Source organism: Sorex fumeus, unplaced genomic scaffold, assembly GCF_029834395.1.
Source record: "Sorex fumeus unplaced genomic scaffold, SorFum_2.1 ptg000072l, whole genome shotgun sequence".
In the NCBI taxonomy this organism is placed as follows: Eukaryota; Metazoa; Chordata; class Mammalia; order Eulipotyphla; family Soricidae; genus Sorex; species Sorex fumeus.
The window spans coordinates 8,023,726-8,040,578 of record NW_026606129.1 but is presented as its reverse complement, the minus strand read 5'-3'; the positions used below and the strand labels follow the sequence as shown (position 1 = coordinate 8,040,578).

Below are 16,853 nucleotides of genomic sequence, written 5' to 3'. Positions count from 1 at the left end.
CCTGGGCACCGGCCGGTCCCGACGGCCGCACTGCCCTCCCCGCCCCATCTCCTCGCCCAGTGTCCCGCTCACTGCTCTGGGCTCTGTGCTCGAGGCGCCGGGAGGGGTCCTTCATTTCCCCAGCAGGACAGGGCCCTGCGCCCCTCCCCGGCCACTCCCTGCCGAGGGGTCTCTGCAGCCGCTTCGGAACCAGACACAGCACGGTCCTGCCCCCGCTCTGCCCCCGCCTGGTGCTGGGCTCCTGACCGGGCACTGACTGGTTCCCAGCACTGGGACTCACCTGACCGCCCGGGATTGCTGGGGGGATGATCTGGAGGACGCCCCCACTGCACTGCTGCCCCTTCTCAGGGCTCCTTGCTGGGGACACCTTCCCGGGACCCACAGACCCTGCTGCCCTCTTGGCCAGCAGCCCTGCTTCCTGCTTCAGTGTCCAGCGCCTATGTGTCCGTGGGGGGCTATTTCTTCCCGTTATGTCCTTGGGGGGGGGAGGCTAGTCCGTCCCATTCTGTCTGTGTGGGGCTATTCCATCCTGTTCTGCCCACGTGGGCTGCGGGTGCCAGGACTGAGATTCCCACGTGGCCTGGCCACAGCCCCTCCCCTAAGGACAGGCCTCGGAAGGAAGTGGGGGCCCCAAGAAGGGACTCTGGGGGGGGCCGGCTGAGCTGGGCGCAGGTGGGGGGAGTTCTGTAACGGAGGTCTCCGGGTGCCTTGCCCTGGGCCAGGCTGAGCAGGGGCCGCTGGGGTGGGGCGTCTAACCACAGCTGTCACGGGGGTCCTGACAAGAAGCAGAGTGTCCCCGCCCAGGGGGTCTCCCTCTCCAGCCTGCGCTTCCCCCATATTCCGTCTCTGCTGCACGGGTGACTGGGGGGGGGTCCTCGGTGCCCCCTCCTGGGTCCGCCCTCAGACCAGCCAGGTGCCCAGAGCCCCAGGGCAGCGGGAGCAGCACAAGCTGGGACCTGGGCGGGGGGGAGGGGGTAGGGGCGGGGGGACGCGGGCGCCCTGGCGGGGGGGCCTGCACTGCAGGACCCTGAGCGGCTCACGGCCGGGCCCGCCTGTGTCTTGCAGAAGTTCAAAGAATATGTGAACGGGAGCAACCTTATCACCAAGCTGCAGGCCAAGCATGACCTGCTCAGGCAGACGCTGGGGGAAGGTGAGGACGCCGGGACGGGGACACTGGGGAGGACACTGGGAGGGGGCCCTGGAGGGTCCTGGGGGACACTGTGTGGGGACAGGACACCTGAGGCTCTGTGGGGCCCCGGGACGCTGAGCCCTGCCTCAGGAGCCGCCTCCCTGTCCTACGTGACAGGAAACGGCTTTGAGCCCTCACTGGACACTGGCTGGGCACCAGGGACCACCCCCATCTTGTTTTGTTTATTTGGTTTTGCGGTCACTCCCAGTGGTGCTCAGGGCTCACTCCCAGGGGTGCTCAGGGGACTCTCTGGGGAGCCGGGGATCGAACCCTGTCAGCCACATGCAAGGCCGTGCCCTGCCCACCGTCCTGTTGCTCCAGGGGCCCCAGGAGGAGGGACCACAGCAGGGAGGGGCGTCGGTAGCTTGGGCAGGACCTGAGGGTGAAGGTGCCCCGAGGCTCCACAGGGCCGGTGATGATGCATCCCTTCAGGCCAGAAGGCAGAGCTGGTGTCCTGGGGTGGGCAGTTGGGCGCACTCAAGCCTGGCACTTAAGCCAGCCCTCTGGTGCCTCCTGGCTCGCAGTGACTGTCCTGTCTGGGGTGTGGGACACGCCGTGGACACAGATGCGAGGCCACACCCGTCACTCTGCACGCCCAGCACGCCAGCTGTGCTCCTGGGCCTTGGCACGTGCTGCTCCCTCTGCCTGTGTGCCCGAGTCTCAGTGGGGGGCACCTGAGACCGGCGAGCATCAACCTCGTGGGCAGGCACTGCCGTGGGGTTCGGTCCCGTGTGGTCCCCCAAGACCACCAGAAGTGACCCCTGAGCATAGAGTCACCCTGAAAGAAAAGGAAAGCAAAAAGCAAACACGGAGGCCGCAGGGGGTTCCTCCTCCCCATCCGTGCTGTCATGCGGGACCTTTCGTTTCTGCCTGCCAGGAGGACGGGGTGGGCTGTCACAGGCTCTCTGGGGGTGTTCTCATCACAGCCTTGCTGAGCTGCTGAGGGGGAGATGCGCTTCGGGAGGACCCCGGAGCCAGGGCGGCTGTGGCAGAGCGGGTGGGAGGAGCCCTGGTCCTCCCCCTCGGAGTGGCTGGAGCACAGCCATCGGTGCGGGAGAGTCAGGGAGTTGCACCGTGCCCGGGAGGGATGCTGGGACGTTCCTCGGGCTGGAGCCAGGCGGCTGCAGAGTTTCTGAGTGACGGAGAAGATGAGAGCTGTGACACCCCCCTTCTGCTGGAGGGGTGAGGGGTGAGGGGTGAGGGGCTCATGGAGCTCCACCCTGGCTCATCTGTCTGCGAGGCCCCTCCCCCCGGACACAAGCCTCTGAGTCGGGCTTGGGTTGCTTTTGTCTTCTGGTCCTTGGAGATCTAATTTTACATGGGGGCGGGGGGGGGGTCCGTCTGGAAAGTTTGCAGTGAAGTAAATGCAGGGCCAAGTGGAGCACGCTGCCTGGGACGATGCATCATGGCCCTGCCTCGGTTTCTCCTACACCATGGCCCAAAGAAACCAGTTTTTGTTTCGTTTCATTTGGTTTTTTGGAAGGGTGGTCACACCCAGCAATGCACAGGGGTTACTCCTGGCTCTGCACTCAGGAATTGCTCCTGGCGGTGCTCCGGGGACCCTCTGGGGTGCTGGGAATCGAACCCAGGTCGGCCGCATGCAAGGCAAACGCCCTCCCCGCCGTGCTATTGCTCCATCCCCCTCAGTTTTTTTAATTAATTTATTTATTTATTTTTATTTATTTATTAGTGAAACACCATGAGGTACAGTTGTAGACTTACAAATTTTTGTGCTTGGGTTTCAGTTATACAATGATCAAGTACCCATCCCTCCACCAGTGCCCATCCAAAAGAAGAGAGAGAGAACAAGGGGGAATGCCCTGCCACAGAGGCAGGGTGGGACGGGGGGGATGGGGGGTGGGAGGGATGCTGGGACCCTCAGTTGTTTTTTAGAAGTGGCAGCAGGGTAGATGCTTCCCCACATCCCGGGGCTGAGCTCTGCCGGCCTCGCTCGCTCCGCTGTGTGGGCCTGAGAGAAACCGCAAGGTGAGGATACAAGGTCTGGGGTCACATTTGCATAAACGGATACTGGATGCCCAAACATGGGGGCCCAGGGGGACCTGCAAGCAGCCCCCCACCCTCTGGTCCACGACTCCACAGCCAGGCCACTGCCGTGCCCTCTGTCCGGCATGGCAGAGCTGACATCAACCATGGCCGGCTCCGGGCTGCCTGTCGTTCTAGGGGTGTGTCTCACGCTGCCTGTGGCCCCCAGGGGGAGGGGTGCCTGGTCCCTGGCTGGGGGGGACACGCTTTCACCAGGCCAGGATCAACTCACCCACCGACCAGATAAGCGTCCCTGGGAGCCCAGAGCACGGCCAGCCACTTGCTTTAGAGTGTGTCCCCAGCCCCAAGCCCAGAAGGTGGGATGGAGGCACGTTCCACGTTAATGCTAGGAGCAGAGACGGCGGAACCTCCCAGAGCAGCAGGCACAGAGTCCGGGGCCTGGCTGGGGTCTGAGGTTCATGCCAGGCTCAGTCTGTCCTGGGTGCGTGGGTCACAGGGGCCCGGGATTCACGTCCTGGAACTGCTCACCGCCTCCTCCCGCCCTGTTCTCCCTCCATCCCCAAGCACAGGGTGTGCGCACTCCCTCCCTGCTGTAAGCAGAGCCGGGTGGGAAGGAGCCAGCTTGGAGCCGGTGAGAGCCGCAGGCGGAAGACGGGCTGAGCTCCAGCCTGGCCGTGTCTGGGGGTGAAGGAGACAGACCCCAGGCAGGTGACAGCGGGCCGGGACAGAGGGCCGAGGGCTTCAGCCAGCTGTCAGTCAGGGAGGATGTTGGGAAGCCTCGTGTGCAAAGTCAGGAAGGGGGACGTGGGGGCAGGGGGTCTGCAGGGTTCCGGCCCAAGGGACGGGGGCAGACGCGCTGGTGTGCGGACCTTGACCCTGAGTGCTGTTGGCCGCTGTCGTCTAGATGTGCTGGACAGGGCAAGCTGGGGACCCCTGGGGGTGGGCACCGTGACTGAGTTCCCAGGAGACCAGGTGCCCACTAGTCATGCCAGGCCACTAGCTGACCCCAGATCTTGGCTCTAGATGGACACTGACCCCCCCCCCCACCCCGCTGCAGAGTGGACGCATCCACTTGACTGAACCTTTCCTTCTCTGCCTGCAGCTGCCGTCTGGGCAGGGCAGGACTCGGCCCTGGGGGCAGCCGGTCTTTCCTAGTTTCTCATCCCGGCCGCCTCGGGAGGCCAAGACACTGCGTTTTGAGCTGGAGCCTCTGGCGTCCAGGCCAGGCGGTCAACGGAAAACAGTCTGTGGGCTGTCGAAGTGGACATCTGCGGCAAGGGCGCCGTGGGAAGTGGCTCCTGGGCGTGATAGATTCCCCGGGGCTCCCAGAGCCAAGGCCAGGACGTCTTGGTTTCCAGGGAGCTGAACGTTCTCTGGCCCAGTCGTAACCCAGCGCCCTTTTCTTCCAGGGGAGAGAGCGGAATGCGGCACCACCAGGTAAGAGCCACGCGGTGGGCGGGGAGGGCGCGGCCGAGTGGGGGGTGTCAGAGAGGGGGAGCCCTCCCGCGTGTCCCCAGGCTGGAGCGGCTGTGCGGAGAGGGGACGGAGGTGCTGCCCTGGCTGCTTCGCTCCTTGCAGCTGAGGAAAGCTTTCCAGGGGGAGGGGGGTCCCCAGGGGGGTGCATGGTCCCCGTGAGTCCCCCTGGCAGGATGGGAACAGAGTCCAAGGGTCGCTGCAGGGAGCAGGGAGAGGGGGTCACGCGTCTCCCCTCTGCGTGAACTCTGGGCCAACTGGGGTGCAGCCCAGGGGTCCCGTTCGCCTCGGCTTGGGTCCGGCTCATGAAACACACCTCCAGGCTCGCCCCTACACACGGCCCTCACGCATGCCCGCCGCTCCCCTGCCGCACCCCGGCTTCAGGCGCACGAGCCCTGGGCAGAGTCTGGGGTAACGGGCGCCTTCTGCTTTTCTCCGGCTTGCTCCCTGCCACCCCTGCCCCGCGCCCCAGCCCCCCTCCTGCAGACCAGAGCCCTGCGCTGCCCCCACCCCACCCGCCTGGGGCACCTTCCCCCCCTTCCCCCGCTCCCTCACAGTCCAGCTACGCACGCTGCCTTGCGCCTGGCGCTTCTGAGTGCCCCGCAGTAGCTCACCCTCTGCGCCCGCCAGACCCAGCCCCGGGCCAGCACCCCTTCCCCACAGATTCTTCTCGGGAGCCCAGAGTCCCAGACCCGACCATCTGCTCCTGGCCAGAGGGAGGGTGAGCTCCCGACTGTCTCTGGAAGAGGCTCAAGGCTCCGGGTTTTGGGGGCCTGGCAGGGAAGTATGAGAGACCCCTGCACCCGTGCCCTGGACCTGCAGTCTGGGCACAGCCGGGCACCCTGGCACTGGCCAGCAGAGGTGACCAGGTCACCCTCAAGGCCTCTCAGAAGCAAACCTCTGACTAAGTCTCTCCTTGAGAGAATCTGTTGTCCAGAGAGCGAAAGCCACGGTCTGTACCAAAGACTGTGGGTAACAGAGCAGCCGGGGGGGCCGAGTCTCCCCTCCCTCCCTCCCTCCCTCCCTCCCGAGTCTCGGAGTCTCGGGTCATCTGCCCGAGAAGGTCCTTCCAGCTGATTCCAGGAAAACCTGTGACCGCACCCTTGGCCTGTGTCCAAGGTTATCTTGAAGCAGAGTTAAGGGTGGGAACAAAACAACAGAAAACGGGGCAGGCTACAGAGACAGTACAGCAGGGTGGGGGGGGGGCGCCCGTGCTCACGGCTGAGCCACTGGGTTGGATCCCCGGCACCCCACAGGGTCCCCCGAACCACCCGTTGTGGCCCCCAAACAAACGAAGGGAGCACTGAGAAGTGACTCTCCCTCCACACCCCTGGGACCCAGGGCCTGGAAATCGGAGCTGGGGTTGCCACACTCAGAGACCCCCCCACATGCTCACACCCTCATACACACACACTCATACACTCACACACACTCATACATACACACTCATACACACACGCGCACACGCATACACACACACACACTCATACACACACTCGTACACTCACATTCACACACACCACACACACACCGACTCACTCACTTATACACACTCGCACACTCATACACGCATACTACACACAAACACACAATCGCACACACTCATACCCACACACACATTGTCATTCACTCACATACACCCTCACACAACATACACCCACACTCACACTCACAGCCCACAGACACTCACACACTTCACATACAAACACACACACCCTCACACACATTCACACACTCACACACAGTCTCACTCACCCCACACTCACACACATTCACACACACTCACACACAGGCACACTCACACACACACACACACACTCACACAGACTTTACGCCCACCACTCGAGTGGAGCACAGTCAGAGCAGCCGCTTCGGCAGACTAACCAAGTTGGCCGACACCTGCCTTGACTTCCCCCAACCATGCCCAGCGTGTCGTGTCGCCTGGTGCTCAGTACTCAGTGCTCAGCATGCAGCCGATGTGGGTGTGGTTTTAAAATGCAGCGGGAGCTGTTTCCACCCGTGGCTCTCTGCATCCCCATCATTCTCTGCTGCCCCTGTGGTGTCCTGGGGGAAGCCGTGGGCCTCGGAGAGTGGATCAGCTTCTGCCCGTCAGCCCCGCCCCACCCCGCCCGGCCCCGGCCCCATCCCTAGCCCCCCCCCCTCGGCAGGTGTGGGGGTCACGCAGTTGCCACCTGTGCTTGAGCAGGGTCGTCAAGTCGGCGCTGGTGCCCCGGCCCGTGGCCTGCACTACGGGGAGGTCTCTGCGGCTCCTGCCCCCAGACGCTCCCAGGCAGGGCCAGCAGAGCCACGGCGGTGCCACCGGATTGGGTGCTGGTGCCCGCGGACCACCAGGGGGAGAGTATGAGCCCCGCCCTGTGTGACACAGAGTCCCGGAGAAACCGTCCCGTGCATTTTCGTCCCGGGAGAGAGCAGGAGGGTCCTGGCCCCGGCTTCCCCTCCCCCACCCCGCGCGCTGTACCCGTTTTCTCTGCCTCTCTCCTTTCTTTCCCTTTGCTCTGCGCCTGAGCGGCAGAAGAGACGGAAGGCTTAGGCTCCCCCACTTCCCCTGGCTCAGCTGCCCCCCCGCTCCCCACTTTCTGCCCCACCCAGCACTCCAGTAAGTCGCCGACGGGTCGGGCTCGTCAGAGTGGGGGTAGCTACGTCTCCTGGTCAGAGAATCTCCCGGGCACGAGGCGTCCCCACAGGGCGGGAGGTGTGGGGGGAACAGGCTCCCTTGTCTTCGTGCCGTTTGTACGTTTCAAGGGGGAAAAACTGTAAAAAAGGCCTTATTTGGAAAAAGGCCTCCAGTCAGGTACCCTCAGTTTTTAAAACGTGGGGTGTCCAGTTCTGAGGTAAGACTCCCAACTCCTGCCGGCCACGGGCGTGCAGCAGAAGATAATGTTCCTGCTGGGTGTCGGGATAAAAATGGATCAGAATCCATTTCCCGGGACCCAGGGTGGGACCTTGATCTCTGTGACCCTGAGCGACCTGAGCCCCCGCGTGCTCGCGTGCCTCCTGCTTGCTCATGCCTGCCGCGGCGGGTGTGGGAGGAGACGGGAGCTGAGGCCTTCAGAACCGGAACCCCCGACCCCTCTGAGACACTGGTCTCGGGGTCCCGCCGCCCGGTCCCGTCCCAGGGACTCCCCTTTGGGAGGGTGCCACGGTTCTGAGATTCTCTTGGGCGTTGGCAAACTGGGAAGCGGGTTCCTTTCTGCCGCATCGGCCCGCCCACGCGCGCACCCCCCAAAGCGAGAACACAGATGTGACGCGGACTTAGCTAACCGGGCTGGCTCAGAGCCAGGATGAGCTTGAGACCGTCTTGCCTGCTGCTGCTATTCCCCTCCCGGAGTTGGGTTCGTGCTGTGCGCCTGGTGCCCTGGCATGCTCGCGGGATTCAGCGGTGCCTGGCTCATGCATGGCCTGGCGGGCGCAGACTTTGCTCGAACCCCGTCCCGGGCCACGCGGCCGAGGGGGTCCCTGGCTGGTAGGGCTGCTGGGAGGGAAAAGCGTACCAGCTCAGGGGCAGGGGCGGCTGGAATCTCCTGGGCCTCCTTTGCCCCCCACCTGGGCCCCCGGTCTGCACGAACTCGTGCCCAATCAGACCCCACCACGGTTTCGGGGACCAGTTCTTTGACCCGGGCCCGGCTGGGGCTCTACTTGCTGCTTCTCCAGATCATGAGCCAAGCCGTGTGCCAACGGGCAGCTCTGCCCGGGGAGGCTAAGCCAGCCGGGGTGCCCAGGAGCAAAGCCAGCCCAGGCCCATGCATGGTGAGCGGCCCTGGAAACCAGGCCGGGGTCTGGGCCCGTCGCCCCGTCCCGTGTCCTCTCCTGTGACCAAGGGGCAGCTCAAGGACGGGAGACCGGCAGGAAAGCGAGACACTTTCACCCCACCCTGTGGGGCCGTGGGGACGAGCTGACGGGCAGAGTCAGGTGCAGGCCAGGCCCCCTGGGGACCAGCCCAGGAAGGAGCCGGGCTCAGGTTGGGGCTGGGACTCAGTCTCCGCCTCTGTGAAACGGGCCCCTGCGGGCAGGGTCGAGCTGATGTGTGATCACAGACTTGAAAGCGTTTTTAGGGAAAGGGAAAACTCAACTCCAGCCGCGTCCAGCCGACTGCAGCCCCCAAAGACGCTGCTGCCAGGCTCCTGGCGCCAGTCGCATGCTCTCTGCAATGAGGAGAGCCGTGGCTGCCTCTCGGTCAGCAGCGTGAGGGTGGCCAGCTTCTCCCGTCAGTTCTGAGAGTCTCTCGCTTTCCTGGGGTCCGGCTCGCCTCTCTCTGCCCCGGTTGGCGTGGCAGGGCGGCCGCCTCTGATGGGCATGTCGCTGGTTTCCAGGACACGTGCCGTGTCCCTGCCCCCTGAATCAGAATGTGTCTGTGTCGTGTGAGCGCGGCCCGGCCCCCGGCGTGGGGCGTCGGGCCGGCCAACCCCGCGGCGGGGGTCTGGGCGTGGGTGCCGATGCCCGGGGCCCGCCGTCTCCTCCAGCCGGCCGGAGCGCAGCTTCCCCGCTCGGGCGTTTATGTTCGTTGCTTTCTTGATTTCTTTTGTTCGTTTTCCCCTAGGCCCCCCTGCCTTCCCCCTAAGCCACAGAAAATGAGGAGACCTAGGCCTCTCTCAGTGTGTAGCCATAAGCTGTTTAACGGCTGTATGGAGGCGTTCATTAAGGTACTGGCTGGGAGCTGCAGCGTCCGCCGTGTGCCCGATGCAATGGCCGCCTCGCCCCGGAGCCCACCAGCCCGCCGCCGCCCCTGCCCGCAGCCCCCCGGCCCCCGCTGTCCCCGGGGAGGGAGGAGATGGTGCTGAGACCGCTGATGCCCAGGGCGGGGGAGTGCCAGTACTGAGTCCCTGCCCGCAGCCTCGGGGCGCGGGGACCCCAGGGCGAGGGAGGCCGAGAGGAGTGTGGGCGGGAGCCAGCCCTTCCCACCCCACCCCCGCATGTCACTCAGGACACAGACGCGCACCCCCGCGTGTTACCCAGTGCATGGACACACACACACACACACACACACACACACACATCCCGTGTGTTACCCAGTACGCGGACACGCATGCCCCCGTGAGTTACCCAGTACATGGACACACACACACACACATCCCGTGTGTTACCCAGTATGCGGACATGCATGCCCCCGTGTGTTACCCTGGACACAGATGAGCAACCTCCCCCCGCATCCCAGGAGGCAGCTGTGGAGGAAATACTCCTCCTTAGCGGCCCTGAGCCCCGTCCCCTGGTCGGCGTCTGTGGGAGCTGGGGGGCGGGAGAGCCGCAGAGGGGCCCTATGGCCCCCGGTGCCGGCCCAGAGCACGTCTCTGCCTCTTGGCTGCTGGGGTCCAAGGGGGAAAGGCGCAGGTGGACTAGGAGGGTGATGGAGCCAACAGGGGCAGCCGTGAGTGGGGAGTGAGGGCGATTCTCCTCATGGCATGGGAGGGACAGTCCCTGCCGGGCCCCGGGAGCCCCACAGCAGCTTCCACCCCTGGGAAAAGTCCCGGGTCTGGAGACTCTCCTGACTCAGGGGCAGTGGGGGCTGCACCTGCGCCGGCCCTCAAGCCTCCATCCTCAGATGGGGAGGACAGCACAGGGCGCGGCGGGAGAGGGAGCAGGACTTGATGGGGACCAAGGACCGTGGAAGGGACAGTGGGGGGCAGGGGCTGGGGACAGGAGGGCACGTGTTGGTGCAGTTAGGTCATGCGTGGACAGTTCATGAACCTGGTCTGGGACCAGCAGCACTTTCTGGTGCTCAGTGCTGCCCCCTGGAGGACCTGGGTGCACACAGCACCTCTGAGTCCAGCACTGCAAAGCCCGGTCCAGAATACACACCGCCCCCTCGCTCCCTCAGGGATGTTGCAGGGACGCCCACCCCACCCCCAGGCACCCCAGCCCCGAGGGCCTCCCCAGCTCGGGGCCCCGGACACAGACACAGCCGAGCGGGTCTCAGGGCAGGGAGTCTCAGGGAGCCGGGGGGAGCCTGGAGCCTGGGCCTCCACCTCCGGACCCCAGTCCCCGGGCGCGCGGTCAGCACCATCTGGGTGGCATTTGCCGTTGCCCAAGACCAGTTTCCCGAGGGCTCCCGAGGGTGGGCGCCGTGCGTGGCGCCTCCTGGACGGCTGGCAGGGCAGGGCCCAGCGCCCCAGGCCGCGCGGCTGCCATTGCATCGCGGTACTCGCGGATCTGCCGGCTGCTCCCGGGATGCCCCGACTCGCGTAACCTTGTCTTTCTCTCCTGCTCCGCTGCCTCTCTCTTGTTTGTTATCAGAGGAAGAAGAAATGCTCGAACCAGGAACCAGGTATTTACTGGAGAGGCCCCCGGCCCCTTAGCTCTGGCTGGAGCCTGTGTCTCATGGCACATTCTAGAACAACGGGCCAAGAGGCCCAGCCCAGAAGGAGGCCCCCATGCGCCCCGGCTGGAGGGCAGTGGCCTGTCCACGCCCCAGCGGTAGGCGTCTGCCCCCGGGGACGAGCGTTTCAGACGCACGATGTCCTCCCGGGGGGCCTGAGGAACGGCGAGGCCAGACCCCCAGAGAGGCCCCGGCCTAGGGAGGCCCCGCAGAAGCTGCCCCCGGCCCCGGAGAGGCCTGAGCCTCCAGCCTCTCCCCACAGCGTGTGGCCGTCCAGCGGCCTCTCGTCTGTGGCCACTGCGAGTCCCGGTGTCCAGCTGTGTGACTGGGACGTGGAGAGTGGCCTTGAGCAGACTCTCGGGGGCCAGCACCCGTGACCCCAACTGGCACCAGGTCGGGCCCCGGAGGTGGCACGGGGGCAGGGCGGAGCGGAGGGGGCACGTCAGGAGCAGGCGAGCATTTCTTTAACACGGCAGAGCTGTGCTGTCTCGTGTGGCTGTGTGTGGGCACCTCAGGGCCAGCGTCCCCGCTCGCTTCCTCCTCTGAGCGTACTAACCCACGTGCTGCCTGAGCACCGCGTGCGTCCGTCTGTCCGTGCGTCCGTCTGTCCGTCCGTGTGGGCCTGTCTCCCTCCGGCGGGGAGGGTGGGGTGTGCCCCGCGCCCGCACTCACGCGTCTCTCTCCCCAGGACTCGGGACAGGCCATCCCGCTGGTGGTGGAGAGCTGCATCCGGTACATCAATCTGTACGGTGAGCTCCGGGGCCCGGGCCGGGGGTGGGGGACGCATTGGGGGCCTTCCCTGCCCCCCCAGGCCATGGACAGGGCAGCCCCGACCCTCCCTCGCACTCCAGTAGCTGCAGGCGACCCAGCCAAAGTGCCCAGGAGGAGACGGCCCCTCCGGGCACTGGGCCTGCGCCCACCCCCGATGAGCCCCCGCAGCAGCCCTGAGGGACCCTGAGGGACCCTGAGGGACCCGCCCCGCCAGCCCAGGTGACTCCTCAGGTGGAGATTTTGAAGGTGCAGGTGGGGTGGGGGCCCAGGGGGCCAGAGCATAAGAGACCCCCACGTTCAGGATGAGGGGACACGGCCGGGGGTGGCGGGAAGGGGACGGGGCTGCCTCCTGGGCACCTGCCTGGCGGGAAGCACTCGGAGCCGCAGCCTGAGTCCTCGGGAGGGTTCTAGATGAAGCGGGACCCACGGGGAGGGGTCTGCAACGTGGCACTGTGCCGGGCACCCTCCCCAGGGGCCCCATGACTGCGTGTGCGCCAGCCTGTGCCACAGGAGGCGGGGAGGGAGGATTCCTGAAGAGTCGAGTCTCAGGGCCGGAGCGATAGCCCAGCAGGGAGGGCGTTTGCCTTGCATGCAGCCAACCCGGGTTCGATTTCCAGCATCCCATACGGTCCCCCCTGAGCACCGCAGGAGTAATTCCTGAGTGCAGAGCCAGGAGGAACCCCTGAGCATCTCCAGGTGTGACCCAAAAAGAAAAAAAGAAGTAGAATCTAGTCTTGGGGCTGGAGAGACAGCAGCAGCGGGCACTGCCCTCGCGTGCGACCCACCCGGGCTCCCGCTCAGCACCGCATACGCCCCCTGAGCCTACAGGACCGGGCACCGCCGTCTGTGAACCTGGGAAACAGAGACTGCTTCCCCTCATACACCCCCCTGCGGCAGCCGGCCCCCGGCTCGCTGCTCTCTGGGAAAGGAAAGGCGCGTGGGGTGGTGCCGGGGCGGGCACAGCGCCCCCTGCAGCCATCGTTCATCCCTGCACTCCTCAGCTCTCCCTCCCGGCCCAGACCCAGGACCAGGCCTCGTGGGCACTGCCCTGCCTTCCCGGGGCCCCTGTGCGGGCGGGGCGCGGGCACGGGGCTTGGACCCCTGGCCACACGCGGCTCTCTCCCCGCAGGCCTGCAGCAGCAAGGCATCTTCCGCGTGCCCGGCTCCCAGGTGGAGGTCAACGACATCAAGAACTCCTTTGAGAGAGGTGGGTCGGGTGGGTCGGCCACTCGTGCCCGCGTCTCGCCCAGGCCGCATCCGTGGCTCTGCCCTGATGAGGGCAGCAGGCCAGCACACGCGCCTCCCTCAGTGCTCCTGCGCCCCCGGGAAGGAAGCTTCTGGGGAGGGGGCGCCCGATGGGGCCGGCCCAGCCCCTGCCCAGCCCGGCCTCGCCCCGCCCCTCACAGCAGAGGGCGGGAACTGACCTGATGGACGCTGCTCCTGCCTGTCTCTGCAGGACCCTGGCAAGCTCGGGAGCCCAGACCCAGCCCTGCTCCCTGGAGCGCCGTGTCCCCCAAATTTCAAGCTCTTTCTGGAACATTCTTTTCGGGATCTTCCTATGAGCCGGGTGTGCACGTGTGTGTGTTGGGGGGGGATGAGTGTGTGTGTGTGTGTGTGGCAGGGTGAGAGTGCAGGTGTGAGTGTGCGTGTGCATGTGAGTGTGAGTGTGGGTGCATCTGCATGAGCGTGTGTACTGTGCACATGTGTGGGAATGAGTGTGTGTCTGTGTATCTGTGTGTGAGTGTGCATGTGAGTGCATGGGTGGGGGACATGTGTGTGTATGTGTGCATGAGCGTTGGGGGTAAGTGGGTGTGAGTGTGTGTTCATGTGTGTGTATGTGGTCTGTGTGTGCATGTGTGTGGGGTAAGTGTGCGTGAGAGTGTGCGTGCGTGTGCATGTGTGTTGGGGCAAGTGGGTGTGAGTGTGTGTGCATATGCGGAGGGTGTGTATATAGGGTGTATGTGCGCATGTGTGTGTTGGGGTCTGTGTGAGAGTGCGTGTCTGTGGGGAGTGTGTGCATGTGTGTGAGTGTGCGTGTCCTGTGTATACGGGACTGCCCTGTCCACGAAGCCGTGGGGTCCTCAGCTGTCCTTTGTGCTTCCAGCCCACGGATGCTCCCTGCCTCCACCAGGCTGGGGTGTGGGGGCGGCTCCTCCAGCGTGGACGGCCCCTCCCTGCCCCAGGCCCAGCTCAGGCCCTGTCCCTTGGGCCTGGTTCGGGGCAGGAGCTCGGGAGTCTGCAGGGCTGTGGGTGAAACTCGCGTCTCCCCCTCGTCACGACGGGGAGCCCCCGCCATCGCCCTCCACGCCCGTGCACCCCCTGGGAGCAGCCGGGTGGGTCCCAAGTGGCAGGAAGTTGGCGGAGGCACAGGGGCCCTGTGGGTCCCTCGCAGGAAGTGGAGCCAGAGAAAGCCAGAGCAGAGGCCAGGGCCAAGCTTTAAGCACAGATGACAGTGGTGAGGCTGTTTTGCGCAGGGACACCAGGCAGGTGGAGGCAGGGCTGCGCGGGGCTGGGCCTTGGGGTAACGTCTGTGCAGCGCCGTGACCACGAGGACGGTGTGTGGGTATGGGCACAGCATCGGGAGGGTCACGCAGCCACAAAGTGTTCTCAGGAACCCTCATCCCAACAGCCCCGGGGAGGGAGCGTGGCCGGGTGGGCACGCGGGGAGCTCGGAGGGGGCAGGTGTGCCCTGTTCTGCTCTTCGGCTTTTGCAGAGATCTGAGCCTCTGCCCCCTCCCCGGCCCCCTCGCGGGTTGCTCCCTGCGGCAGTGTCCGGGGGCCATGCCACCTCCTTGACACTGCCTCACCCTGTCCCACACAGGCGAGGACCCGCTGCTGGACGACCAGAACGAGCGCGATATCAATTCCGTCGCGGGGGTTTTAAAACTCTACTTCCGGGGACTGGAGAACCCGCTGTTTCCTCAGGAAAGGTTCCAAGACTTAATATCTACCATCAGTGAGTGTCCCCACCCGGGCCTGGGGGGGCCGTCCCCACAAGAAGCTGTCCTTGGCGGTCTGTTCTGCGCCTTCACACCTTGGGCGGAGGTGGCGGGCGGGAGGCCGGGCTGGGCCCCCATGGCAGCAACCAGATGAGCCGGGGCATGGGGGGAGGGCCGGGGGGAGCCCGGTCTATCGGGAGAGATGGAGCCGATTCCCGTGGGAATGGGTTTGGGAGACCGCCCCCCCCCATCCTGGAAGCTTGGGGACACAGACCCGAGCGCCTCACAGGAGCCCGTAGAGTAAGAGAGAGGTGACCTGGAGGGGCCCTGCAGGCTTCCGGTAGGCGCTGGGGACCATGGAAGATGTGTGTATGTGGGGGTGGGGGGATAGGGAAGTGTCCAGGCGAGTAGGGCAGCAGGAGGACCAGTCCACGGGCTGGGGCGTATCTGTGGGTACGGGCGTGCCCTGCCCTGGCCACGCGTGGGAGTCTCAGCTCACTGGCCCCATCTCAGTGCAGACCTCACGACCCACAGGGGGTCAGCAGGCATCCCAGTTTCTTGGGGCCAGGACCCCCAGGGGCTGGGCGGGTGCCCCAGGCAGGGCTGCGTCCTGCTCCCTCAGAGCCAGCTGGGCCCCAGCACGCGGGCGTGAGGGCAAGACCCTGGCATCCGTCCGGCCTGGACTTGTGTCCTGATCTGAGCCCCCGGGGTGCCTAGTCATGTCCTATCTGGAGGCCGTGAGTGCGTGGCCAGGGCTGCACAGTCCAGGCTCTGCAGGGCCCCGACCTTCTGCCCAGCAGTTTCAGGCTCCTCTTTGCAGTGACCCCGCTGCCCCAGAGGGCCCCAGTGCCGCGGGGACGGCACCATCTCTGGGTCCCTCCTGACAGTCGCCCGGACCCAACCCTGTTCCGAGCAGCTGGGACGGGATGGAAAGAAGGACCACCAGGCGTGACGTTGGGGGTGGTCTGTGCCCCCAGGAGTCTCTGAGGGTGGGGGTCCACGTCCCAGGATCCCCAGGACCCCAGCCAGTGAGTGAAGGGTCTGTGCCCCCGAAGGCCCCGGCAGGCAGCAGGTGGGGGTCTGTGCCCCCGGCGCCCCGGCAGGCAGCCCCTGGGGGTCCACACGCCAGGAGCCCTTCTCTCCCCCAGAGCTGGAGAACCCTGCTGAGCGGGTGCACCAGATCCAGCAAACGCTCATCACGCTCCCCCGCGCCGTCCTCGTGGTCATGCGCTACCTCTTCGCCTTCCTGAACCAGTGAGTTGCTGGGACCCTCGGCTGCGGGGAGGCCCCTTGAGGAGTGATGGCCTCGAGGGTGGGGGGCCCCAAAGCAGCGCCCCTCGGTCCCTCTCCCCAACCAGCACGTGTCTGCCCAGCACTAGAGCCCAGGGAGGCGGTTCTAGGGATCCCCGGGACCCCCTCGCCGTGCCAGGGGCCTCCAGGCCGGGCGCAGGCTGGGCACGGGCCCTAACCACTGTGCTCTTGGGCCCCGGCCGTGGCCCCTCGGAGATCTCAGTCGGCCTGTGCGGTGATGAGCGCCCCCCCACCCCCCGCAGCCTCTCACAGTACAGCGACGAGAACATGATGGACCCCTACAACCTGGCCATCTGCTTCGGGCCCACCCTCGTGCACATCCCCGACGGCCAGGACCCCGTGTCCTGCCAGGCGCACGTCAACGAGGTCATCAAGACCATCATCACGCACCACGAGGCCATCTTCCCCAGCCCGCGGGAGCTCGAGGGCCCCGTCTACGAGAAGTGCATGGCGGGCGGGGAGGAGTACTGGTGAGACCCCCGTGGTCCCACACGCTGCCCGCCACCCCGCCGGCAGGGGGCGCTTCCCTCCCTGCTGCCCCCACGGGAGCTCGGGGCCCGGTCAGTGAACAGCTTCCCCTGGCTAGGCAAGGCGAGGCTCGGCGCCCGGGGCCTGAGTGGCCTCGTCCAGGCCCTGCGGGGCCTCAGGGCGGCCCCTGGGGTGGGTCCCCGTGTGCCCGGTCACAGTGCAGCTCCTCAGAGCTGGGGCGGCCACCCTGCCCTGGGCAAGCTGACCTGGATGCTCAAGCCCCACACGGCGAGGACAGGAAATCCCGGGGCTTGGTCAGCAGGCAGAGGCTTGTGTCTGCCCGCTGTGTCCTGGCACGCCCCCCCGG

General features: G+C 65.8%; 1 protein-coding gene across 2 annotated transcripts in view; it reads left to right on the top strand.

Moving 5' to 3' along the window:
* The window catches only part of SRGAP3 (SLIT-ROBO Rho GTPase activating protein 3), a 128,573-nt gene that overhangs the window by 103,818 nt on the left and 7,902 nt on the right, over window positions 1-16,853 (top strand). The window contains exons 10-17 of one of the 2 annotated variants that reach the window (XM_056128987.1): window positions 1,066-1,150; window positions 4,603-4,630; window positions 10,916-10,946; window positions 11,686-11,746; window positions 12,898-12,975; window positions 14,590-14,724; window positions 15,856-15,961; window positions 16,261-16,488. In XM_056128987.1, coding sequence (XP_055984962.1) covers window positions 1,066-1,150; window positions 4,603-4,630; window positions 10,916-10,946; window positions 11,686-11,746; window positions 12,898-12,975; window positions 14,590-14,724; window positions 15,856-15,961; window positions 16,261-16,488 — 752 coding nt within the window. Of the gene's footprint in view, window positions 1-1,065; window positions 1,151-4,602; window positions 4,631-9,224; window positions 9,328-10,915; window positions 10,947-11,685; window positions 11,747-12,897; window positions 12,976-14,589; window positions 14,725-15,855; window positions 15,962-16,260; window positions 16,489-16,853 lie in introns of both variants that reach the window. The other variant, XM_056128986.1, reaches the window with a different exon arrangement.